Source organism: Castanea sativa, chromosome 8 (assembly GCF_040712315.1).
Source record: "Castanea sativa cultivar Marrone di Chiusa Pesio chromosome 8, ASM4071231v1".
NCBI lineage: Eukaryota > Viridiplantae > Streptophyta > Magnoliopsida > Fagales > Fagaceae > Castanea > Castanea sativa.
The window spans coordinates 35378254-35405990 of record NC_134020.1 but is presented as its reverse complement, the minus strand read 5'-3'; the positions used below and the strand labels follow the sequence as shown (position 1 = coordinate 35405990).

General features: G+C 35.6%; 1 protein-coding gene across 1 annotated transcript; it reads right to left on the bottom strand.

Moving 5' to 3' along the window:
* Positions 1 to 5135: 5135 nt before the first annotated feature.
* On the bottom strand, positions 5136 to 18938 carry LOC142606987 (vacuolar fusion protein MON1 homolog). Its single transcript, XM_075778376.1, has 14 exons — positions 18254 to 18938; positions 14436 to 14515; positions 14247 to 14318; positions 14071 to 14110; positions 13513 to 13614; positions 13158 to 13279; positions 11315 to 11447; positions 11066 to 11157; positions 8576 to 8657; positions 8151 to 8215; positions 7424 to 7717; positions 7215 to 7306; positions 6852 to 6916; positions 5136 to 5529 (listed from the first exon to the last, which is right to left on the bottom strand). Exons 1-14 carry the CDS (start codon positions 18737 to 18739, stop codon positions 5434 to 5436), a joined length of 1821 nt encoding a protein of 606 aa, XP_075634491.1. The 5' UTR covers positions 18740 to 18938; the 3' UTR covers positions 5136 to 5433.
* Between the last annotated feature and the right edge of the window lie 8799 nt (positions 18939 to 27737).

Here is a 27737-nt window from a genome sequence, read left to right as displayed (position 1 = left end):
CCCCAACAATAACAACCAGTAACATCCTGCCACTTAGGATTTGTTGTAAAAATGTTGTAAAAATGTTGTGGACATATCATTTCTCTAAAATTTAAGGTGACCCTGCGTGTGAGCCAGACGCAAAATGTTTTAAATCTTCAGCAAAGGTCTACCTCACCTCACTTATTGGTGAGTTTTGAACTTTTTTTTGATATATTTGGTGAGACTTGAACTTAAAGCGATTATTGAGAGGAATCCGAACTAATTCCACCTCACTTTACGAGTTTTGGTGGTGCTGAACTGGTGATACAGTAGTCACTACAAAAGTACTAACAAAGATTTATGGTTGCCCTATAGTTGAAGGTACGCTGTGGTTAATGATGGGAGTGAAGGTGACCATCAATCGTACGACAAATAACAAAAAAAGGATTGCTTCATCATGAGCATGACCCAAACAATAGGATTGCTCATATATACTACACCACTTCTCACTGGGTGAAATTTCACAACTAATCATGTGATCTGAATTATTCAGTATTGAATACGTGGTGGCCTCCAAGCCACACTGATCAATGCCTCATTTATTTATTTCTTTTATTATTATAAAAAGAGTAATGCTATGTATACAAACTATTTATAATTTAATAACGTAATCTTAGTATTTTTTAAATAATTATTTACAAGTAAAAATATAATGTTAAATGTAGACTCAGATTAAAACTTATAAGAATTTGACAAATTAGCCATTTGTAAAAATTTGACAAAATAGTCTGTGTGTGTAACGTTAGTTTCAATAAAAATGACGAAACATAGATATAATGCTCAAGTCAGAGGCACCATTGGCAATGGAATCTCTGGAAAAATTCTTTGAATTTCAAAAGTACCCCCACATTATTTTGCTAAGGTTGATGGGGATGTATTTATTATTGTTGTAAGGGGATTTTAATGTCATTGAACATCATTAAAAAGCATTGGACTTCATTATCATGGACAAGGTGAGTGGGAAACATAACTTTTTTAATCTCCGATATTGGTGAAGTTTGACTGTTCTAATTCACGAAAATGCCACCACGTAGTTAATACTTTTGACGAAAACTTTATGAGTCCACAATATGGTGATGGCTAACGTAAATGAACAAGTTTGAATATTTCTCCCCTTCAATTAATTGACATTGATAATCGCTCCCAGCAAATAATAAAAACAAAATCATAGTCGCTTACCAAAACAAATTCAATTTTTGATACCAGGCTTTAAATGTGTTGAAAAATCCATTATGAAGCAATGTACCAAATCTTATTCAACTCACCTATATAATTATAATTCACTTCATATCAAAAAAAAAAAAAAAAAATTATAATTCACTTAACAAGATAATTAAAAAAAAAAAAAAACCCCTTGCATATATGATATATGGTTCTACCCTTTCTATTTTTGCGATATTCGTTAGAAATGATCCTACTGCTACTTGAACCATTTTTTCCCTTTTAATACTTAGATAGTTATCACTTGATCCTAATATCCGGTGGTGATTTATAAAAGCATAGTTTGATAGTAATATTATTTTTGAATAAATTGGAATTAAGGTAAAAATTACTATTTTATAAATTCAAAGGTGAAATCATCATTTTATATGTTTATAAAACTTTATATTTGACCTAAGATAAAAATTCACATCATAATGGGCATTATGAAATTCAATGACAAAGTGGTCATTTTGTTGGGGTGAAATTTTGAGTTTTTGATAAGTCATATGATAGAAGATTTGTATGGGTTGATAATGATTATAAAGTGAGCATGAATACATTGAATTTGAATAAATTGATTTTGATTGAAATCTGAGAGGAGTAATGAAAGTCAATACCACTGTGCTCCCTTGGCGCGATGGTCATACCACAAGTACAAGTGTTTGTGAGGTGTGTGGGGCAAGTGCCGGAATTAAAGTCTTTAGGAAGGAGTTTCATACACATATAAACTTATATTAGGTTAGAGTAGAATTTCTATTTTGTTTTAAAAAATGAAGTCAATTAAAATCTTAATTCTCTTTGGTTCAATTGAAATATTATCATGGTATGCATGCATTGGAAGATCCTACAAGATAATTTTAGAATTTCTAAAATTAACCAAAAATTTATACTTGAAATAAAAAACAAAAAATCGAAATAACTGAAAAATTAGTAAAATATGAGATTTTGAGTCAAAATGTTGATCGACATTTTAACCAGGCCAAGAAGGAGCAATCTGACCCTTTCATTTCTAGGTTGACACTCTATGAAGCTAGATTGACATGCTGCTCTCTTGCTTTTAAGGATTCCTTTTTTGCCTCTAGACACTCAATTTTGTGCCTTGCCATATGGTTCAAACCCCCAAATTCCCAATGACAACCCTCACATCCCGTATGGTAGTGCAATTGTAACCATTAATAGTGATTGTTATATGGTCAAGGTTTTTATTGCTAACATTCTAATTTTAGAGAATCAACATGAAGAAGAGGATGTTGAGTTCTGTTTTCAAGATTTAAATTAGAGCTATTGTACACCGTAACTTTCTCTAACCTAAAGCCAGAATACTTCTCAATATTCTATGACCCCTAATTCTGAGTCTGATAGTTTTAGTTTGAGCCTTCCAAGTCTAATATTTTTTATGAGCCTGATGTGACTGTTTCTATTTCCACTAAAATGAAGTTTGATTTTGCTTATGTTATGAGTTATGACTTTCGACATTTTCAATAATGAACTAAACAATGGTAGGTGCTTAAAATTAACAATGCTTCAAATGTTGTTAATTGTAAAAACTGTAATCAATTTATTTTTATTTTAATTAATTGTTATATTAACTATGTTGTAGTTCAAGCTTTGGTTATATGTGTGTGAAGCTCTTTTTTGGTGACTTGAGTTTTAGCCATTGACCCCTATATCCCACAAGTACTTATACTTGTGGAGTGAATTTTTAAAACTACGAAGAAATAAATGATGTCATGGTACTACATTATGATTGCAGAGCACTTATCCCAATTTTTTTTTTTTTTTTTCAAAGAACTTATCCTGAACCTGCCATTGCTTCTTTTGTAGAACTTATTTTTCAAAATTTTTTTTAAGTGATTCTTTGAAAAAGCTGTACTTAGAACTCAATATAAACAAAATGCTTCACACCACAAACTTAGGTACCAACCATAGAAAGAGTTTGAGAACGTTGTAAAGGTACCTGAATCCTTTCTCTCCTCTTCTGTACTCGGTTGATGTTGCATGTTCCCCAAGCGCCCTATATTCTTGTTCCAAAATGAAGCAAATGCTTGGAACAATTTTTAATTTATGAGTTCAGAGTTCCTCTGGATTTTATGTTGTCTTCAGTAAATTTTGACCCATTGGTCCCCGCCTCTTTAGGTAACTGGAGGAAATATTAATTGGTCATGATGTTACGTTATCAGTTGTGAACAGAATGAATTTTGACAAAAGTCAAACAACACGCTTCAGTTTTGACTCCAGGCTTTCCACCAGCTCAAGAGACGATAGCACTGACGCTTTAACAAAGAAATCCAGGGAAAACCCAGCACAATATTTTGTTAGAAGAAACTGCTGAACAGCGACAGTTCAACAAACTTTACTTTTAAGGTGATATATTTAAATGGGACTTTTTGTTGTTAATTAAATAATATTTAATTAGTTTTTAATATCATAATTTTTATATAATAAAAATGTATTCTTTTTATATTATAATTTTTTTTTGGGAAGAAATGCTAAAACTATAACAAATTTTGCTAAAAAAAAATGTAAAAATGTTGTATCAATAAATGCGATTAATGATACTTCAAGAAGATAATAAACAAGTATTTAAATAAATAATGTTAGGAAAATTATAAATTTTACAACATGATGCTTATAAAGATGTATCACTAAGTAATTTAAAAATGCATTTAATAAGTTGTTAATGTCTACCAATCATATTAATTATCACATTAATTTGTATAAAAGTTTTAAAGTAAAATTTATAGTATTTATCGTATTTTCCTATCTAAATTATCTCTTGTAATTAGTGACACATATTTGTAAGCCCTATATATTTAAAATTGTAATATCTCTAGCATTACTCAATTCTCTAGTACTTCTTAAAAGTAGAAGAAAAATGTAAAATTAATTTTTTTCCCTATATCTCAAAAAAAATATTTAAAAAAATATATACATCTCAATTTTTGCCCTAAAATTAGGAGGCCTTTCTCTAGTAAGGGGCCTAGGTGATTGCCGAAATAGCCTAAGCCTAGGGCCGGCCCTGCTGCTGAAGAATTCACATTTGGTTTTGCATAACATTTGCTATTATAATATCTAAAAAGTTTCTTTATCTATAATACACATTAAAATAGTAAGACTACTTGTGTTTAGTGGTCAGTTCCGCATGATATGTTAATATACAAACACGTATGTATCCCAACATATCCAATGCAATTGGTTATTGGACACAAGCTTGACCCAAAATAACATAACTACACAATAAAATAATATAAAAAAAGAGGAGAGAAGAGAAGTCATTAAATAAAGAAAGAGAGAGAGAGAGAGAGAGAGGAGAGAGACAATAAAATAAAATATGTTGTTTTACAATCGTAAAGTGCAATTTGGGGATGTTCAAATGTAAAATAGAAATTTGGGAAGTTTTACACTACCAATGCCAATGCTTATACATGTATAATTGTATATACTACTATATAGTACCTACTTCTGCGAGGCAACAAGTGAATGTCTATCAATAAGTCTAATAACACAACAAATTTCACCTTATTTTTCACAATTATTGGTATATAATAAAAGTGATGTTAATGATGATCACAGTGTAAGTGTTGTTGTACTTATCACAACTTGCCACCTTAACGGTTGTGAAAAATATTATGAAATTTGTTATGTCTAGACTAGTTGATTATGTAAACACCAAACCAGTTTTATGCATCCTCTTCCAAAATACACTCATATTTATTATCTACTTGCCCCGGAAGTCTCCCACACAGAACAAAATTAAAAAATGTAAGCTCAGTCAACCACAAACACAAGAAGAAATATTTTGTAATAACAGCATAGTGAATGCCCTTGATACTCTCACCTTGTTGTGAGCACCATTGAGGACTTCATTTCTGAGAGCAGCATTGCATATTTGCATGTATAACACAAACAGATGTTAATAACCTAACCCAACTTTCATATCAAGTACTCGGAAGTCCAACCTGACATTGTCTATTGCACCAAGTATTATAAATATTGGTGCGTATATTTCCTTTTATTAGTAGATGACACAGGACTGCTCTTACAAATTGATGATGAGGTGACTCAAGAAATTGGTAGGATTATGATCAACATGTCAGCATCATGGTAATGAAAGAGTGATGGAAAAAATTATGGTGGGATTTCATTTAAAAATAAATTTAAAAAAAGAACAAAACTATAGTACAAGCTGATTACAGAATAATTGGTGTATCACCACGAAAAGGGGCTTGCTCCAAGCAAAAATATTTCATTTTCCACATCTTTCACCCATTGGCAAACTCGGTTGCAAGTCTTTATCGCCACTGCCTACAAATTTCAAATAAATTAAGACTCAGGATGCATCCAACAATAAATTGGAAGTATACATGTAAATAAGCAATAATAGGTGGCTTGACTATATTTTCAACAGCAGGCAGATGTCACCCGCTCAGTGTACCTATCTTGGATGATGACACTAAACACAAGGTTATTGCATTGGGCAACATAGATTCATATGAAACTAGTTAAAGGCATGATAAAAATCAACAGTTGATCTACACTGTATCAGAGACCAAGAAGGCCAATATATCTATCTGACCAGAAGGAAAAAAAAAAAAATTAAATATTTCAAAATCCTTTGGCACAGGTAAAAGATATATTATCCAGAGCATTGAAGGTTACAACATTAAATTCATAAGGTGAAGGACACTTATTAAGGGCAAGAGTAAAGCTAGTTATGTGTGGTAAAATTTATCTGACATATTACTTCATCCTGATTTCTCTTCTCTACCTTGACAGTTAACCAACCACAGAGAGTCCTATATTTAAGCTCTTCATCTATGAAGCACGGGTGCGTTTCGGGATTCGGGTGCGGGTGCGGGTGCGGGAGCGGGTGCGGGACTCGGCAATTTTGGAAAAAGTAGGGTGCGGGTGCGGCGATTAAAAAATTATTAAAAATATTTTTATTTATATTGCTAAACATACTTTTTTTACATTATATAAATATATACCAAATTTAAGAGCAATGGTAAATAATAACTAGAATACAGAGAATAGGAGAGAGCCTAGCTGAAGAGTGAAGGTAGAGAGTGGGAGAGAGGCTCAAGAAAAATGAAGAGGGAGAGGGTTGGGTCTTGGTTTTTTTCGAAACGGTGCGTTTGCACCTTTTTTTTTTTTTTTTTTTTTTTCCAGCCATACGCACCTGTTGTTGTTGTTGTTTTTTTTTTTTTTGAATTTCGGCCGGTATCGGCCGATTTCGGCATATTTCGGCCGATATCGGCCGATTTCGACGGTATCGGCTGGTATCGGCCGATTTCGGCCGGACCGATTTCACCGATACCGACCGATTCGGGCCGAATCGGCGCGATTTCGCGCGCGTCGGCGCGAATCGGCGCGAATCGCGCCGAAAAAAATGTTTTTTTATTGCCGGACGCGGCACGGACGCGCAGGCAGCGGCGTCGCCTGCGCGTCGCCGCGTCCGGCCGCGTCCGACGCAGGTGCGGCGGCCCAAACGCCGCACCCGTGCTTCATAGCTCTTCATAGAGAAGAACTGTATTTGTATGAAAAAAAAAAGGGTCAACAAGTATTCGCATTATTTGTTCTAAGAAAACAGACAAAAATAATCTCGGAGACATGAGCATAAATAATACCTTGTCTGCAAGTGGATCAAATGCTGCATATAGTTCAAAATCCTGGGTGACCCAACAGAGTAGAACTGACACAATAGAATGATTGTGTAATTTCATCAGGAAAGCCTTTAAATGGAGCAAGTAAACATGATAATGAATATCTAAAATTATGCTACAGAAAAATAAACATGTCAAGATAACACATTATAATTGTGAGAAAGAGGTTCAAACAAGAAGCAGGCACATTGCAATTATGAAATGAAATTGGATGGAACAAAGGACAGGCACCAAAACAGAAAAGAGGTGTTAACCATATTTCTTCATGCAAATCTATTAATATATGTTACATCTTTTGGCTATAGTATGAACTGAAAGATTAAATACCATAATTTTCATCTCTTCTAAACTGAGTTTTGTGAGGCCCAATTCCTTTATCATGCATGGAAGCATAAAGGTTCTGGTAAGCCCTATATAATCTGCAAAACAAGAACCAAGTTTTCTTATGCAACAATAAAGTTTAAAATAGCTGTACCCCATAGAAGAGCGCATTAAAGGCTTGTCTAGCATAGTTGCTGCAACAGTGCGAGTTTTACCTTTTCTGTTTACGTGGGCTATTAATTGGTGGTGAGAACTCAGAAGATACATATTGATCCAGAAATATACTACGATACATGAAATGCCAAAGTCCAGCAGGACCACCAATGCCAACAAATGGTTCTCTGAAACTCTCAGGAGAATCTCTGGGTTGGCCCAGATGTGGAGATAAAGTTCCAGAACGAGGTAATGGATCAGTAGGCAAATCCTCAACATGCATTCCTCCATCTAGCATGGATCTCTGAACTTCACTAAGAACATTTGACTTCAAAAGGACCATTTCAATACGAATCCTACGAAATTGCAGCCAAATTTCTCAAAACAAAGTGGAGGGGAAACTAATATATTATACACTACACAGTTAGCTCAAATTTATTTCTGTGGAGCATAAAGACAGCAATATTAAGTTACATTCATCTGATTAGATAATAATAATAATAGTAATAATAATATAAATGGTCACATCAGTCATATTAAGAAAAAAAAAATGGTATCTAGTATTTTGCCCTAAATGTGACTAAAACAAAGTACATTGTGTGTAAGTTTAGCAGTTTAGTAAAAGTAGAAACAAAGGGAAGTGGTCATAAAACATAATGGTCAAGACATACCAAAGAGAGTGCTATTGATATCTTAGATCAACATTTCATAAAGATGGAGAGATCAAAGAGGATGCAACATGATGCACCCCTACTAATATTATCAATCAAATTTAAAATCATAGTTTACCTGCAATCCTTAAGATGATAAAAGGCATCTGAACTAGTAGTAAGCAACATCAAGTATGTGTCAACCTGCCATGAGTAAAAAGTGTTCAAGTCATTTCTTGTGTCATTGATCTAGGTATACCAGGAGAATGTCCACAGTGCCCAGTGATTGCACAATTTGCAAAAAATAAATTAAGGCTGGCCTCTTTGCCTACAACCACTAGCCAGAATCTGCTATATACCATGCATTTGAATTCTTTTTTATTGGTTACACAAGCACATAGTGGGCCTTGAACCCATGACCTCATCCTTCATCCCATTTTTATAAGAAAGGAAGCGCCAGTTTAGCTATAACTCATTGGTGTTAAACTTGCACATGAATCATGAATCTAAGTCTCACTCACATGTCAAGCAAGAAAAGAAAAAAAAAAAACAAGTCACACTCACATCAAGATAATGGACATAAGCATACAAAAATGCCATGGGATTATATCTTGGCAGGCAGATTGGTGAAAATGATTCGGAAGTCCTGCATAGAGCCAAAAAGGACAAATAAGATTACAGTCTTGCAAAACAAAACAAAAAAAGTTCACACATAAAAGCACCCACTAAGATTTAAGTCCACTCAAACGTAATAAAGAAATAAATATAACTTTCACCTTGTGTATATACTATGTTTTATTAATTTTTTTAAACTTTATTAAGAATTAAGCATTAGGCTCAAGTATCAACAGAATTTTGTTGAAGATGATGTCTCATAGAAAATTAGAGAAAAATGATGTAGTTATTCTTGGTTGTATGCTATTCGGATGTACCTATCAAGAAGAAGAAAATGTTAATAACTAAGTAAAACAAAACTAGGCATGTTCTCTGATTACCTATCAAAAAAAAAAAAAAAAAACAAAACTAGGCATGTTTCATTAGACAAAAATTTGGAAGAATATATTTGATAAGTGAAAACAAGTCCCAAAGCATAGACATTAAGAGGTCAGGACAAACAAGAAATGCGAATTTAGAGACAGAAAACATTCCTGAAATGTTTTTTTTTTTTAGGTGAAAACATTCCTGAAATGTTAACTGCTGGTAATACAAAGAGTTCTATTGAATTTAATTATCTTTTTCATATAGCTATTTTGGCAAAAAGCATAAAAAAAGACAAGACAGGGATGCTAACTTCATTTACCGAAACATTAATTAGTAAAAAGGCCACTGAGTGGATTCCAGTTGAACAATCTAAAAGAGCCTGCACCACAGGCTTCAACTTTCTATGGAAAAATGTCCTAAAATGAGACTAATTTGATCAACAGTATCTCAACTCTCAAGATCTAAGATGCATGGACAGGGACGGAGCTAAGACTTAGAGTTAAAAGGGGGCAAAAGTATAAACAATTTTTTTTTTCTTGAAACTCCAAGTAAGCATTCATTTAGAAAAGAAATGCTATGTCTATAATATTTTCACTACATTTTCACAATAACTCATAAGTGATAGGTTATTATTGGTTGTTATAAGTGGGAAAAAAAGTAATTTAAGTTGTGGATTCAAATTATAACCAATAACAACTTACAACATGTGATTTGTTGTGAAAATATTATGAAAATGTTGTGGACGTAACACTTCTCAATTTAGAAAGTTTTTTTTAAAAAACTTTTTTTTGGGTATCTTGTGTGTTGTCAAATGTGCGTGGACGTTTACTTAGACTAGTTAAAATTGGCTTAGGAATTTTTTATTTTATTTTATTTTTTGTCTGTGTCTAGCGTAGTTTGTTTTGGGGTGTTGTTTGGGCATAAGTTTGTTATTGGGTAAATTTTGTTGTTGAGCTTGTTAAATTTATTTTAGATTTTAGATCAATAAAATTTTTTATAGCACTTTAAAAAGATCAATAGTATTGTTGAGAGGGCAAATGCAAATTTATTGAAACAAATTGCTAAAATTAATACATACATACATACATAATATATATATATATATATATATTAAAAAAATTGAAAAAATTTTGGGGGGGGGGGGGGGGCAGTCCAACTATAGTTCCGTCACTACGCACAGATATGGGTATGGGTATGAGGATACAACATTTCTTGAAAAACCTAGGGTACGATACATTGGGGATACATGTATTAATTACTTATTAAATATATATTTTTTATATATTGTTAAGCATCTATCACCACCGCGCACCCTTGGTGCAGTGGTCACTCCACAAGTATAAGTGCTTGTGGGGTGTGAGGGGCAAGGGCCGGAGTTCAAGTCTCCAGGAGGGAGCTTCACACACATATACACTTAGATTAAGCTAGAGTAGAAATTCTATCTTATATAAAAAAAGAAAAAAGAAAAAAAAGAAGCATCTATCAGATTAAGAACAATAATGGATAATAAAGTGAATCCATGGCCATTAAATGATATTTAGAATACAAACCAAGATCCAAAAAGAGTAAATAAAAGATAACTAAATAATTTTTTAAAATTGAAACCAATATATATAAAATATAAATAAAAATTCTTACAAGTTTATGCTATCTCTCACTATCGGGGGTTGGGTTACAATGGTATCCAAGCTGTATCATAGACATATCCAGGACGTATTGGCACTTGGAAAAAAAAAAAAACTAGCTGGGTGCGTATCTTTAGAGGTATCTGGTGTGATAACAGTATGATTGGGTACGGGTACATGAGCAAAAATGGAGTATCCATGCATCCTAGCTCAAGATGTAATAGAAAGAGGAAAAGCTTAATTTGAACACTCATGCTAACTCATTTAAACTGACTTCTGCTTTTAAATTCATTCTCAAAAATCTCAACCCCAAGCATGGTGACCCAAAGGAAAGCACAAATATAAGTAAGAGGCAGTAAAATGTAATTCCTAGTACAGAGTCAAATTTTCCATGCCAGGGTGATCATCAAAAGATGATGTAAGAATTATAAAGGTCAAAATAACTTGCCTAAACGATTCTGATGACATAACAAAGTTGGCAAGTAGTAACATATCATCAGGATGAAGAGAAGCTTTTTGAGCACCAACAAGACTGATAACCTGTAATCAAGCTTCAAGGCTTTAAAATGCCCAGTAAAATATTTATAAACTGAACAGAAAAACGCAGCCCCCCGAAGGAGGATGACTCGAGATTGTGCCCCTATGGATATAAAAGATTCAGACAGAAGAAAAGGGAGAGGTTGTATTAAGTGTCAACCTTGTGTTTGCACATTAATATTGCAAATAGAACACCAGAATCAGCAACATCTTGCAATATAGCACCTGCAGCTTGCCTCGTTGCATAAGCCAGGGGAAGACAAGTGTATGCATGAAGAAATGTAGCTGGATTCCTGAAATCAAAGAAATGAATAGCAAAACTAATAAGCACCACCAAACTAGGGTGATATTTTGATAATAAAAGAGCAAAGGAAACCTCAGGAAAAAGTAACCAAAATAAGAAAAATGGAATTTCAATTGCACTTCGGTGACTACAAAACAGATCAAGAAACATCAGAAGTAGAAACATGTTTCCACAAAGAACATAAAAGTAGCATGCAGTTTAAGGTGTGCATTATAATTTAAACTAAAGAGCACCGTGGAATGACTGTGATTACTAGCTTTGTATCCAAGGCAGAAAAAGAATAAAAAATTTGTATGTAACTATAGTAGGTATAAATATTTTTGGTTGTACAACTTTTACAAATGTTTCTCTTTCGTTCTTATTTTTAAAATTTCACCAATTTAATTCTCAAACAATCACACTTGTCTCTATTTTGTCCTTCCATCCCAATTAAAACTAAGAGTGTTAGTGATGCCAGACCAAACTGATGACATGGCAGCTATCTCACATGCCATATCACTAATTTTCTGTTTTAAATTAAAAATACATTCCAATTAACAAAAAAGGGTTTTGGGTTTTCTTTTTCTTTTTCTTTTTGTTTTGAGCTATCACCACCCAATGCTGGCCACATTCATTCTCTATTGGCCACCAAAACTTGAAAATTCCACAGCCTCAAATGTGGTGGAGCAACCTATCCTATCCTCTCTCTACAAATCTGACTTGTCCACCTCAAAAACCAAGATTCATGACCCACCAAACCTGCAAAACCCGGATCGGGACTCATCCAGCAAAGCTCAAGCCCATCCAGCTGTTGTTGCCCCTTTGAAGACTGTTGGTGGCAAACTGTCACTGTGCCCAAACAATAATTGGGAGAGAGCGAGGGGGAGCTCAGGTGGGAGAAGAGGATAGAGGGGACAATAAGTAATTCTTAATTAAAATTTTATTTAATTTAAAAATGAACAATTGAAACTATTAATTTTATTCATTTTGTGTTGATGTGGAAATTTTAGTGCCAACCAGACTAACATATTGCCATTTTAACTGACAGGGCAGGTGATATAGAAGCTATGTCATCAATTCAGGTCAAGTCACTAACGTTGCTAGCTTTAATTTGGACTTAAGGGCAAAATAAAAACAAGCGTGATAGTTTGACGATTAGATTGGTGAAATTTAGAAAATAGGGACAAAATAGAAACATTGATAAAAGTTGGAGGACCAAAAATGTACCTTGCCTAAAAATTAATTATATTAATGATTCGAATCTTTATTATTCTGTGTGTGCGTGCATGCGTGTGTATATGTTGTGGATCCATCCAATCAGCCTGATGCTCAAACCTTAAACCTGAGATCCAGCCCATTCAGAGTTTTTTAAATGGATTGATTAAAAAAAATGGAGCCCTATATACATTTACTAACAATACTAGAGCATCTGCAAATATGAACCTAAAGATTGTTTCTCTCAATAACTTCTAGCTGTAAGATCCTGTGCATTCTACAGAATATTATGTTGCTTTAACTTCACCGGAGAAAGGAGCTCATGAATTCATCTCCCTTTCCCTCTGTTGTGGGTGCACCAAAAGAAAGATTTGCAAAAGAAAATTTCACTTCCAGAAATGAGGATTTATAAATATATAGGTTCTTATACATGCAAACATGTGTAAAATATACATGTTTTACAATACAGGCAAACCACGTTACAAAAGGGAATAGAGAAACAAACCAACTGAAAGAGTGGATTAAAGATGAGAAAACAACATCTGTCCCTCCAAGCAAAGGTGTCATATCAAACTTTGGGTTCTTCTCGAAACACCTATTTACTGACTTCGTTAAAATGAGAAGCATCTGCATTCATATCATAATCAATCATTTGAGGAAGTCCTGCGACTATAATAAGAAAATTTTATCTTATAATAAAAGTAAATGGAAAATAGAACAATATATTTAGTCGAAAAGAAAAAAGAATAAAGGAAGTAGCCAAAATATTCATAAGGGAACAACATGTCAAACAGTCAAGCACATTAATCCTGAAAACATTTTTTAAGGGCAAGCGGGAAAGGGGAAGACTCAAATCCTACCTGACCATATATTAGCTCCAGTTGCCCCCTCAATGACTCATAGGGCTCTTCTGTGCAGCTAATGCAAACTAAGTAAATGGGTCCTTTGACAAGAAAAACCACCTGATCATCCAAAAAATTTACAACAATGTATTTAACTGATTGCCCAAAATGAGCAGGAGGGGGGGTTGACTTGAAACCCCCTAAAATGTAAAGCAAACATTTTAACACTTTCAAATCTGGACATTCTATTCCTCAAGCACAAGTGACAGTCATGGTCCTCTTTTTTCGGACAAGGAATTTGCATAACATGCTCGAGTTAAAGAACTAAGAAAAGAGACAAAACACTTGTATTCATTTATGAATATATACATACATATACATCTGACAATGTTTCCATGTGAGTAAATGTCTTCAAAATTGCATATATCACTTTGCTCTTACAAAAACAACAACCAAGCCTACATTTTAGAATTTCATAGAAAGTTATATTTTCAGGAGAAGAAGAAAACAGTTCAATTATATGTCTCCCAAAATGAGAATTGATTAGCAATTGAAAACTTGAAGAATATAAAAGACCTGGTGATTTCCTGCCCTGACCAATTTGACACGATCCCCCCTGAAAAGCGATTAATGTGAAGAACTAATTAGAGCCCCTGTAGATTTTGGCTTGAAAGAAATTTTTATGCTAAGACTAGGAGTATAATCAAAGATGAAAATCATAAAATAAAACCAAGGTAGAAAGAGCCATGTACCCGTTCTCCACAAAGGAAATTATAGCCTGTAATGTTGCTGAAAATCCTGCTAGCTTGTGTTCATCCCCATATCTGGTAGTTAATAAGATATTCAAAGAAGGCCATAAAACAACAGAGGGTCCAGAAAAGAATTTATAAAGCAAACTGTACAATTCCTAATGCTGAAATATGCAGAAGCTGGAGACAAACCTGGAATATATTGGTTTGCCTGAGTTACTTAAAATAAAGAAGTGCTTCTTCCTTTTTCTCCACGATAGGGAAGCATCATCCTGCACTTCAGTTATTAATCAATCAGTGCAAAATACCGCAGGTATCCTTGAGAAATAAAATTTTGTCAGCCACATTGGTACAAGTAAAACATACAAATATGCTCAAGTTTTTAAAAACAAATATATTTGATTATAGTGCTAATATCATGTTCAGATGAGGAATTTTGAGTTGGCATTTTACTCAAAGTTGTAATTTGGAAATTCCAGTGTTAAATTCCCTTATTTGGGTTTTAACATGAAAATTAATTATAAAATTCCACCAGATTTTGGGTTTTCAAGCATCCAAATTCCAAGTTCAAAATTCAGGGAGCAAGGTGTAATTCACAAATTCTACCAACATTACTACACTCTCATACCATTATCATTAGTACTCTTCAGGCTTTACCACCACTATTACCACCAACACCGTCACCATTGTCACCACCACCACCAATGCTACTACCACTACAACCACCATCACCGGATCTGAAATTGTAGTTCTGCACTGGAATCCTTCCCCAATCCCTATTCCCTATCCCTACCTCTATCATTACAATATTCCCATAGTAAATACCCCTTTGACCTCGTTCTTTTGCCTGTGAAGCAGAGAATATAAATTATTGGAACACATTCAACTTCTCTTTTCCTTTCATGTGTTGTTGGGTTTGAAAACTAGGCAAAGGAAAAGACTTTTATGACTTTATAAACTGACCCAGAGCAAGAGAGACCCAAAGTGTGCGTGTGTTTTGCTTTTTTACTAACTGCACTTTCAAAGACCAGATTAGGTGGACATTGCATACAAATGAGTTTAGCAAAGAGCTAAAGAGAAAACAAATGTTCCGTTAAGCCATCTTTCAGTGCTCATGTTTGATACACCAGAGAATTAGATAAATCCCATACCGAAATCTGATTTTAGTTAGTTGAATTTAAAAAAAATAAAAAATAAATAACACACGTGGCAGTCCATATAGAAGCCAGGCAGCATAAAAATAATATTTTAAAACTTCTGTTAGTCAATTCAACGTTTTCCATCATCCACATAACAACAAGGACTATTTTGACACAATAACAAAAAGTTAAGGACTAAACTAACACATTTGAAACATTAAGGACCACTTTGACACATAAGACATGGCAGCCCAAGTAGAAGCCAGGCAGCATAAAAAAATATTTTAAAAGTTTTGTTAGCCACGTCAGTGTTTTCCATCCTCCACTTAATGGCAGACTATTTTGATACAATATTTAAAAATTAGGGACTAAACTAACATATTTGAAACAATAGGGACCATTTTGACTAACCAAAAAACAAAATTTTCCATTCTTCAATTGCATTTGCTTTCATTTTGTCCTACATTGTTGTGGGTTATGTGTCACAATCATAACCACCCCCTCCCCCCTAAAAAAAGGAAAACAAAAACAAAAATCACCAACCCACACCAAGCCAAGTTCGTCGAAGTCTCAAACCATCCACACCACCAATAGCAAAGCCCATCCACCATACAAAGTCCCATTACCACCATCTCAAGTGCCCAACCCCAAAACGCCAAAATCAACAACCCAAGGCTAGCACAATCACAATCATAATTGCAACCCAAGTACCCAACCCATTAACTAAACCCACAACCCAATCCACCAAATCACAAAAATGATTGACCTTCAGACTCCATTATGGTTTTCTCAAAAGAAGACGCCAGAGGGGTGAAGCAACCACATGATGACCCTCTGGTCATCATGCTCATGATAGAGGGATTCAACACCAGACGAATTCTAGTGGACAATGGAAGCTCTGCTGATATCATTTACCTCTCTGCCATCCAACAGTTGAAAGTAGACCCAAGCAGGCTTCATCCATTCAAGTCTCCCCTTATCAGTTTCGGTGGGGATAGGGTTTGTCCAAAGGGGATAGTAACCTTGACAGTTACAGCAGGCACATACTCCCAGCAAATAACAAGGCAACTCAATTTCTTGGTGGTAGATTGTCCCTCATCCTACAATGTCATCATTGGACGACCAACTCTCAACACTGGAAAGATGCAACTTCAACATACTGCTTAAAGGTAAAATTCTTTGGCTAAGAACCACCGCAAAGGATCAGTTGACTCCACGCCATCCTCTTTCTAATTTCTTTAAGGATGTGCATATTGTTAAGGCAAATAAAGCCTATTACTTTCAAGCTTCAAGGCACCCCAAGACAAACTTATCCCTAAAGTAATGTGAGCCCATGCCCAGGCTGACCCATATGCATGATCCAAGTTTCTTTATAGGTATTTATGAGTGGGCTTTGGTTCAATTCAATTAGGGTTTGGTTTACTAGTCAAAGTAGAAGCCCTAGTTATACTAGGGGAAGTTAAGGTCTATATAAGTATATTATTGTACTCAAACAAGTTAGAGTTGTTTTAAGTATTGAGGCACGTTGGCCATAGTGTTCTTTCCTCTCTCTTTCTCTTCTTTATTTTCTTTCTCATGGTACTATTCACGGAAACTGTTCACTGGTCTTGTTGCATATTTATAAAAATTAAAAAAAAAAAAAAACTATTTCTGTTTTTCCCCCTTTCTATTTTCAACCATAAATAAAATCTTCTCTCTCTTGAATTCTACCCCTTCTAAAAATGTTCTCAACCCAAAATCCACAAATCCTCTTAAACCTTATAACCACACTTAGACGAATTCCCATGATTTGTTCTATACCAAGCCTTCTTTCTACCTTCCCAATAATAGTATTTCAAACCACTCTGGCCTTGAAAGAACCCAAAGACATTCCCAGGTTAATCATAGGAAGGCAGCCGACCTTAGAACCCAACAGTGAGGCCAGTCTCAAGACATTAGTTACATTGTCAACCAGAGCCAATCAGGTTTCACTTTAATCGACTCTTAGGCTTGAAACTGTTTCAAAACAAAGAACGCACTGCATCTATCCAAGTTAAAGGGGATTTGACTCACAAAATATAATTGGGTCATTGCCAAAAAGAAGATAAATTTCTAAAACTCCTTTATTTTCTCCATCAACCTTAAAACCTGTTAATGGGGGTAAGGCTACCTACCATGACCTCTCCCAGGCCTTGCAAAAGGTGGGAGCTTTGTGCACTAGGTTTCAACCTTTTTTTTTAGCATAAACAAAATATGAGACAAATGTTATCCTTGCCTTAAACCATTTGAGCTACCAAGCGGATGCCTGCAAGAGGCATGGCTGTTTTACCTAGGAAAACTGACCACTACAATCAGTCTACTCTGATTTCTATCACGAAGGGTAGAAGGAAGTTCATATGCATAGCACCCTTCAGTAAATGCATAACTGAAAACCTTGTTCCCATGCCAAAAATACTCAACTCTTGTTTAATTATGTCTTTGAATGCTCATTCTTCCACCGTATGTATCCTAGAATTTTATCTTAGATTGAAGATAGTCAAATAAAGTTTTAATAAAATCAATCATGGGACGCATTTGGTTTAGATGATTCAAATTCAAATTCAAATTCAAATTTGATACCAATGTACTATTTAAAGGCTTACTAATATGTCTTGTGGAAATTATACTTGGTGCCTAAAATCCAAAGTCATCTCCCCAAATCTTGAAGTCCACACACCAGAAATGAAGTATTTAAGTACAAATAGTCATTAAGCAAAACTAAATAATGTATAAACATAAAATATAATGCACTCCCGGCAACAATGTTTGCAAATATTTGTGATATCAATCCAAAGCATGCCATGGAATTCTCAATTGAAGAAGTAAAGAATTGAATTGAATCGAATCGAGTACCTCGTCGACATGACGCTTTCCAGGCATCCACGAGGCCTGAGAATCCTGGATGGAATCAACATTGCTGACTTCCTGTATCTCATCATCGTCGCCGCCAATCCCACCGCCAATCATCTCGAACCCGCCACTACTCCCACTGCCACTACTACTGCCCCTTTCACCGGCGTACCCACTGCTACTAGGGCTCGACGGCGCCTCCACTTCCACCTCCGAATTCGTCCTCCTCCACCTCACACTCTGCCTCGCCTCCAAATTGCTCCCAACCGCTCCTCCTCGTTCATTGCTTTCGATCTCCCCGTGATTGTTCTCGCTCACCGAGCCATTCACGACGCCGTTTGGAGATTCTTGAATCTCCGGCGGTTCGTTGTCGGGCTCGGTCAATGCGGCCGATGCGAATTGATCTTCGAGTGGTTTGGAGGTAGAATTAGGGTTAGGGTTAGGATTGGTGAATTCGTCGCCGGAGGTTGAGCTGGAATCGGAGGACATTTGAGAATTTGAGGGTTTTTTGGAAAATTTAGGGAATCAGAAAAGCGTAGCAGAGAGAGAGAGAGAGAGAGTGGAATTTGGTCTGTGTGCACTTCGTAGGGAACCACGAATCACCTACCAGTCGTTCGAGCCTAGCTAGCTGCTCCGGTGCAATTGGTCCAGTGTGAAACGCACCGTTTTAGCCTCTTCGAGAGTCGAGACACTCTGACCAGTAGGTGGAGAGAGGAGTGGATCCGAATGGCCGTTTCGACTCGCGCGAACTGTTTCGTTCCGGGCCGGGTTTGAGGATTCGCGTTCGTTTTTTAAATCTGGGTCAAATGGGCCTCCCTTGGCCCTATAATAATAAATATATATTGTACTTATTTGTTTGTTTGCTTTTCTTTGTTTTTGATATACTAATAATTGTTTTAGTAGTTCTAGGGTGCTCATCTGGTAAAAAATTTTGTCTTCTAATAAGAAATATGAGATTCGATCCCAATTACATTAAAAATAATTAATGTCTTAATATGATGATAAAGAATAATTATCAGGAACGGACATCATAGATTAAAAATTATTTCTCAAAAAAATAAAATGTTTTCATTCAAATTTTTTTTTATTTTATTGCTATGATGAAATTTAACTTATGACATTTGCTCTGTACTAATTGTTATTTATCCAAAATAAGTTGATATTTAGTGTAGGCAGAATCAAACTCAAAATTTCTTATTTGACTTATCAATTTAATTTACTAGAACCCACAATATTTATGACAATTTTGTACTAAGGAAATGGGACAGACAATTTTGTACAAAGGAAATGGGACAGAGTGGGACTAAATGGCTTGTATATATCTGGTGAATTACAATTACATTGTGGGTAGACGCAAACTCATCAACTCAAGGGTTGGCAGTGGGCACTGCCATTTTTCTTGTTTTTCTTCTTCAGGACAACTTGACAAGAGCTAGCAGACAGTTCAAAAATAGTTCGAATTTGATAAGCATTGCATTGTCATAGTCGTGTGTGCCATGCCAGCCAAGGAAAAGTTTAGAATACCAATTGGGTAAGGACTAGGGCCCATGATGTTTTTTTTCCTTTTTGAGAATCGGGCCCATTATGGTTTTTGGGCTCTGATAGACCTATAATGCTTTTCAGCTTCGGTAGATACTTGGAAGTAGGAACAACCTTTGTCGCAGGACCATAAGGTTCAGAGAGGGCAATATTATGTCCACCCTGGAAGCATGTATATTTGAAGGCAAATGTTAACAAGCACGTCATGGTATTTGTTAAGGTTAAAATAATATTGGTCCTACTTAAAAAAAAAATTGAAGAAATAAGTAAAATTATATAAAATTGACCCTAAATTCTATAAAGTTTATAAAATATTGACATAAAGCTGGGTGACAGACAAAAATTCTGATATAAATTGGTGTGTTAAAGGGTACCTTACCGGTGCCCATTAACACAACCCATATTTTTTTTTTTTTTTTTGAGAAATAACACAACCCATATTTTAATAAGAAATGATATGTTGAAAATATTTTTACAATAAATTCTAAGTGGTATGTTGTTATTGATTGTTATAAGTGGGTAAAAAAGTATTTTAAGCTATGGATTCAAATTAGAATCCAAAGATTGTGGACATATTTTAAGTGATAGGTTGTGAAAAAATTGTAAACGTAGCATTTTTCATTTTTAATTAAAATTTGCAAATGGATTTTGTTGTGTGGGTTTCGTAGCTTATTTTCTCTATTAAAAAAAAAAAGGCTTCTGATGGCTTTATATAAGGTTTTATCTAACAACACAAATTTTGGCAATTTTTTGTTCTAAGAGCATTCAAATTTGCTTGTGAAAAAAAAAATTTTTTTATTTTAGCATAAAATTTACGTTTTCATTTTATATAACTAATTTTTAAAAATACATATATCAAATTATTTATTCTAAACTCAATTTCATTAAAATATCAAATTTTCTTATTTTTTAATTTTTTTCTCTCTTTTCGCACACAGTAACTATTATCAACTTTTTTCATCTTTGGAGTACGTAAAGAAAATATCAAAAACTAAATGTAAAATAAAGTGATTGAAGCTTTTACCAACGTTTTAGTTTACATCATTTTACTTTCCTTCTAATAGCAATACTCAAAAATAGAGGTGATTTGAATGAGCAAATTACTTAGCAACGGACCTAAGATTTTAAACTAGCGGGGGCTAGAGTATAAAGAAAGAAAAAAAAAAAACTCCAAATAGACATCCATAGAGTAATTAAAAATTAAAAATATACAAAATCATTATTTCTAAATATATTAAGATGCAATCATCTACCAACGAAGAAAATAATAATAATAATAATAATAATAATAATAATAATGTTTTTTTTTAATACTAAGCCTGGCTAGGATTTTTTTTTTTTGAAATTCGAGCATTTACAGTGGTGGTACTAAATTTTTTAGCTTGTAGTACCTCAAAAGTTACTTTATCTATTTTACCACCTCACTTTACAATACACCAAATATCAAATGTTCTATTTTTTTATCACTTCATTTAAAATAATATAAACAACTCATTAAAATAATAAGGAAGATAAAGAATTTGAGTTTTTTAATTGAAGAGAGAGATATTATCTTAATAAAATATTTTATTTTATTTTTAACAACTTGCTACAGTCAATTGGTATTTATACCAGTTTACTATAGTTGTAAAAAAATTAGCTTTAACTTCTCCAATAACACATAATTTTTTTGTTCTTTGGTGATAAAATAGTTTTTTTTGTGCTAAAATACAATTATTATAGTAAAAATTTTTATTATTTTTGTTAAGTTTTTGAGTCAGATAGTTGTTGTTTGAGTTAGGCTAGCTAGACTAATTGGGGAGAAGGGGACCCAAGTACAAAATGAAATATAGAATGATTAAAAAAATAATTTGGACCCAGGGGGGCTGGGCCCCTTGGTCCCCACCTGAGTCCATCCCTGAAATTACTATTGGTCATGTTAACGGCGTCCTTAGGACAATTGTTTTGTTTTTGTTTTGTTTTGTTTTTATAAAACTTAGAGCAATTGTTAGTAAACCATATCAGGAAAGTTTTGATATCATTCTTATAGAAAATATAAAAAGCTAGGTGACCGTCTTAGTAAAGAGAGATTGGAGATTAATGAAGCAACAGAATGGCCATTGCTAAATATAAGCAGAAGATCAAAAAGGATGAAAGAAAAGTTGTGATACTTAGCAAATTAATATAAATAAATTTGTTATTGAATTTTTTTTTTTAGAAACGTTTTTTTTTTAGAAACAGGGCCTAGCCTTAAACTAGTTTTATTAAGAAACTGAAAGATCAACACAAACATAAGCGTCTACATCAGATGGAATGGATTTCATCCAAACTAACAAAGGAAAAGAAATCCTTGCCCTCTGGGCTAAAGCATGTGCAACAGCATTACCTTGCCTAACAATATGAGAGAAAGATGAACTCCGAAAGGAGTTTACAAGAATGTGGGTGTCCTTCACTAAGTGACCGATGGATGAGTGCAGCAAGTCGCAACCTTTGAGTGCCTTGATCACATTTTTGGAGTCGCCTTCGAACTGACACTGTTGGAGGCCAAGTTCAGAAGCAAAGATGACTGCACGTCATGCTGCTAACATCTCCAAGCTGTCCACACTATGCGGTTTAAGAAAATTTTTCCCCACCGCTGCCACAACCTGCCCCATAGAGTCCTTAACCATGATACCAATCCCAGTCTCATCACTTTCACCAAACATCGCGCCATTAAAATTTTCTTTATAGTTCCCATGTTTTGGAGGTGCCCATTTGCTGCATCGGAATTGACTTCCTCTGTTTCTGCTGCCACTAAGATCACCATGGACTGATTGAAAGTTTTGTAGAAATTTTTTTGCAGCTTCCCCAACACTTCCTAGCGGTATAGTCATCTCATATAGCCTTGATTTGTTGCGGTGAGTCCATATAAACCATGCCGTTGTCGCAAACATTTCAGCCACTCTTGACTTTGATAATAATGTCTTAACTAAGTCCAACCACAAGCCATGTGCTGCCTCAAACCGGTTTACCTAACTAAAGTCCTTACACCACACAACCTTCACTGCTTCGCGATCCCACATGGCATGTTTTGTATCCTTTGAAACTTTCCCACAGAGATGACACGTAGGATCAGTTAAAATTTTCCTCTTCATCAAGTTTGCTTTTGTTGGTAAACTTTCAGAGCAGGCCTTCCACATAAAGTGTTTCATTTTTCTAGGCACTTTGAGCTTCCACATCCCATTCCACAAACCCGAAACATCACTTCTATTTGAACCCGAGGTGGCTTCACTTCTATCTTCTTCACAAATAAGTTTGTAACCCAATTTCATCGAATAAACTCCAATGATACGATTGGATAAAGCCTTAAATTGCCCTTTATACTAAGCCACTGAACTAACCTGCCTTAATTTTGACAAAGCTTTCATGGGGTCATCATAGGCTGAAGTGCCAAATCTGACATGCAAAGCCTTGATGAATGCATCCCAACTAGTGAATTGCCCTGCATCCTCAACATCTTGAAACCAGACCAAAGCTTCATCCTCCATATGATAAGAAGCCAACAAAATCCTTTGATTAAGAGGTACATTATGCAATTGGAAAAATTGTTGAGCTTTATACACCCAACCCGAAGGATTTTCCCCTTTGAACCTTGGAAACTCCAACTTCACAGTTTTAGTGGTTAAAACTGAGTCTTGGTGTCCTTGCACTCTTGGAGACAAAGCCCTTGTTGGAGAATTGGGCCTGGATTGCCATCTATTCCCAGCTTTAGAGAAACTTTGAACCGTCTCAAATAAGGACTGCAACATGGTGGTCATTGCATCCATCTTTTGGTGTAAAATTTGGAATTCATTGTCATGTTGCTCTATAGTCTTAGACAGAGCATTGTATTTTTCTGTGAGAGCAACTGCGGATTGAGTTTCTGTCATGGTTACAAAATTGATAGGCTTAGTATTGTATTGTTGACATTTGTAATTGTGACATTGTAATTGTGTAAGAGTATGTGTGTGCAGAGGGGTGTGTGTATGTATGTGCAAGGCTGTGTGTGTGCGCGTGCATGTGTTGTGTAGAGGGGTGTGCGTGTGTATGTGCAAGGCTGTGCGTGTGTGCCTACAAGTGGGTGTGTGTGAACCTACACGAGGGTGCATGGGTGTGTGCAGTAATTAGTGCAATTGAGTTGGACTGCTATTGTGGGTTGTGGGTTAGTTAGGCCAGGGTGTCAGGCAGTTAGTTAGTTAATTAGGGGTGTAGTGCTTATATGGGAAGGGAGGAAATTGTAAAGGACATTTAGATAGGAATCTCATTGTTTTACCTCTCTATTCTTTCTCTCCCTCTCCCTCTTATCTTCCTTGTTCCAATTCTTAATTCATTCCTTCTTCCATTGAATCTGCTAGAATCTTATCAATTGGTATTCAGAGCAAATTTCTGTAACCATGATAGAAACTCAATCCGTAGCTACTCTCATAGAAAAATACAATGCTCTGTCTAAGACTACAGAGCAACATGACAATGAATTCCAAATTTTGCACCAAAAGATGGATGCAATGACAACCATGTTGCAGACCTTATCTGAGACAGTTCAAAGTTTCTTTGAAGCTGGGAATAGATGGAAATCCAGGCCCAATTCTCCAACAAAGGCTTTGTCTCCAAAAGTGCAAGGACACCAAGACTCAGTTTTAACCACTAAAACTGTGAAGCTGGAGTTTCCAAGGTTTAGAGGGGAAAATTCTTTGGGTTGGATGTATAAAGCTCAACAATTTTTCCAATTGTACGATGTACCACTTAATTAGAGGATCTTGTTGGCTTCTTATCATATGGAGGATGAAGCTTTGGTCTAGTTCCAAGATGCTAAGGATGCAGGGCAGTTCACTAGTTGGGATGCATTCATCAGGGCTTTGCATGTCAGATTTGGCACTCCAGCCTATGATGATCTCATGGAAGCTTTGTCAAAATTGAGGCAGGTCAGTTCAATGGCTTAGTATAAACGGCAATTTGAGGCTTTATCCAATCGTATCAAGGAGCTTCCAGACAAGCATAAGCTTTCTTGTTTCTTGAGTGGCTTAAAGGAAGATATTAGGCTTTTTGTGAAGATGTTCAACCCTCCAAATCTTGGTGATGCCTTTGGATTGGCTAAGACTCAAGAAGAGTACCTCAATGCTAGCAAGAAATGTACTAAGTCATGGGGTGAAGCTCAGCTAGCAAGACCTTCAATTCTTGGTCCTCCACGTACCAAGACTAACTTCAAGCCTTCTAAACCACCATTTCAGAGGTTCTAGCTACTCAGATTGAAGATAGAAGAAGGAGAGGGCTATGTTTTTACTGTGATAAGAAGTGGGTTGCTGGGCATTAGTGCAAGACTCCCAAATATTTCTTGATGGAAGGGGTGCAAGCTTCTGTGCCTAAAGTAGAAGTTTGTTCTGAGGAGATTCAAATGGAGGAGTGCATTGGTTCTGAGGTATCTTCTGACTTGATTAATTCTACTGCTGAAATTACATTGTATGCCTTATTAGGCAGTCCATCTCCAGGTACCATGAGAGTGCTTGGGAGGATAAATCATCAAGAATTGGTGATCCTAATAGATACGGGTAGCACTCATAACTTCTTGGACACATACATTTGGATGTTGTTGAAACTACCCATATCTATTGAAGATAGCTTTGAGGTCAAGATTGCCAATGGTGCATTGGTGCAGACCAAGGGTGCTTGCCATGCAGTCCAACTTAAGCTTCAAGGGCAGACATTTCTCATGGACCTCAATGTTTTGCCTTCAGGAGGGTGTGATGTTGTATTAGGCACCCAATGGTTGTACACCTTAGGATTGATACAGTGGGACTTTCAGCATCTCACTATGGAGTTTGTCTTGGATGGAAGGCCAGTTTTGCTCAAGGGCTTACAGCCCTCTGGTCTTGACTTCCAAGACTCTATGAAGTTCTTCAAACCTGCAGTTAAGAGGGGGTTGTGTCTCCAAGTTGTCTCCCCAATTCCTTCTTCAGTTTCAGATTAGATTCAGCCAGAGATTGAAGATCTTTTAACTGAATTTAGTGTTGTCCTTGCTATTCCATCTGGTCTGCCACTCTTGAGAGGTCATGAGCATCAAATTTTGCTTAAGGAAGGGACCCAAGCCATCAGTGAAAGACCCTATAGGTACCCTTTTTATCAAAAATTTGAAATTAAGAAAATTGTGCATGAATTACGAGAGGTTGGGTTTATTAGGCCTAGTCAAAGTCCTTTCTCTTCACCAGTGTTGTTGGTGAGAAAGGCAGATGGCAGTTGGCACATGCGTATAGATTATAGGTCCTTTAACAAAGCTACAATCAAGGATAGGTACCCTATTCTTGTGGTGGATGAATTTTTGTATGAACTCCATGGTTCTTTCATCTTTTCTAAGTTGGACCTTAGATTAGGATACCATCAAATTAGAATGAAGGAGGAGAACATTGAAAAAACTACCTTTAGAACCCATGAAGGGCATTATGAATTTTTGGTTATGCCATTTGGTTTGACAAATGCCCCTTCAACCTTTCAATCCCTCATGAATTAGATTTTTAAACCTTACTTAAGGAAATTTGTTCTTGTCTTCTTTGATGATATTTTGGTGTTTAGTAAGGATTTGTCATTTCACTTGTCTCATTTGAGAGTGGTGCTTACTGTGTTGCTTGACAACAAATTGTATGCAAAAAGAAGTAAGTGTGTTTTTGGTTGTGTGGAAGTGGAGTACCTTGGGCATTTAATTTCTAGTTAGGGGGTAGAACAGATCCTAGGAAGACTGAAGCTATAATGCAATGGCCTATTCCTACTTCTGTTAAGGCATTAAGAGGGTTCTTTTGGTTGACAGGTTATTATAGGAAATTTGTAAAGGATTATGGCTTGATTGCAGCTCCACTTACTGCCCTACTGAAGAAGGACTCTTTTCAATGGTCTGCTCAGGCTAAATTGGCTTTCAATACTCTTAAGCAGGCTATGTCACAACCACCAGTGTTGGCCTTACCTGACTTTACTAAGCCTTTTGTTATTAAGTGTGATGCCTCAGGTACTAGTTTGGGGGATGTCCTTATGTAGATTCATAGGCCTTTGGCTTTCCATAGCCAAGCTCTTAAGGGTAAAAGCTTACTTTTGTCAACATATGAGAAGGAATTATTGGCATTGGTCACTGCTGTGAAGAATTGGAGACCATACTTGGTGGGAAGGCCCTTTGTGATCAAGACTGACCAACAAATTTTCAAATTCCTTTTGGAGCAAAGGATTGGAACACCTGCTCAGCAAAAATGGTTCACCAAATTGCTTGGTTATTCTTTCGTTGTTGAGTACAAGAAAGGCAAGGAGAATAAGGCAGTTGATGCTTTATCTAGAAAGGAAGAGGGTTTTGAGGTGCAACCAGTAGATGCTTTGGTTCAATCATTAGAGTATAATGATTCATTATTCCTTATTTCCTTTCCCTACCCTACCTGGTTGACTATTTTAAAGGATAGTTACCATGAGGATGTTGAGTATCAACAGCTTCTTACTTCCCTTTCTGGCAGCCCTTCCAACTCCTCTAATTTCTCTTTGTAGAATGGTCTTATTCTTTATAAGGATAAGGTGTTTTTGAGCTCTTCCTCTTCATTGAAGTCCTTGGTTCTTCAGCATATGCATGACAGTCTTGTTGGTGGTCATTCTGGCTATTTGGAGACTTTATATAGGGTAAAAAAAGACTTCTTTTGGAAGGGAATGAAATTTGATGTCAAGAAGCATGTGAAGCATTGTGAGGTATGTCAAATAATTAAAGTAGAGACTACTAAGCCAGGGGGTTTGTTACAACCTTTGCCAATTCCTTCCAAGCCTTGGACTGATATTATTTTGGATTTTGTAGAAAGTCTTCCTAAATCCCATGGTTTTGAGGTCATTATGTTGGTGGTGGATAGGTTGACCAAATATGTGCATTTCATGCCTTTTTCTCATCCATACACACCTGTTAAGGTGGCTGCTGTGTTTATGAAGGAGATTTTTAGGC

Coding starts and splice junctions, on each gene's coding strand:
- LOC142606987 (XM_075778376.1), bottom strand. CDS start 18,739: ATGTCCTCCGATTCCAGCTCAACCTCCGGCGACGAATTCACCAATCCT. Junction 14,516..18,253: donor GAAAGCGTCATGTCGACGAG/GTACTCGATTCG, acceptor ACTGAAGTGCAG/GATGATGCTTCCCTATCGTG. Junction 7,718..8,150: donor TATCATCTTAAGGATTGCAG/GTAAACTATGAT, acceptor GCAATTTCGTAG/GATTCGTATTGAAATGGTCC.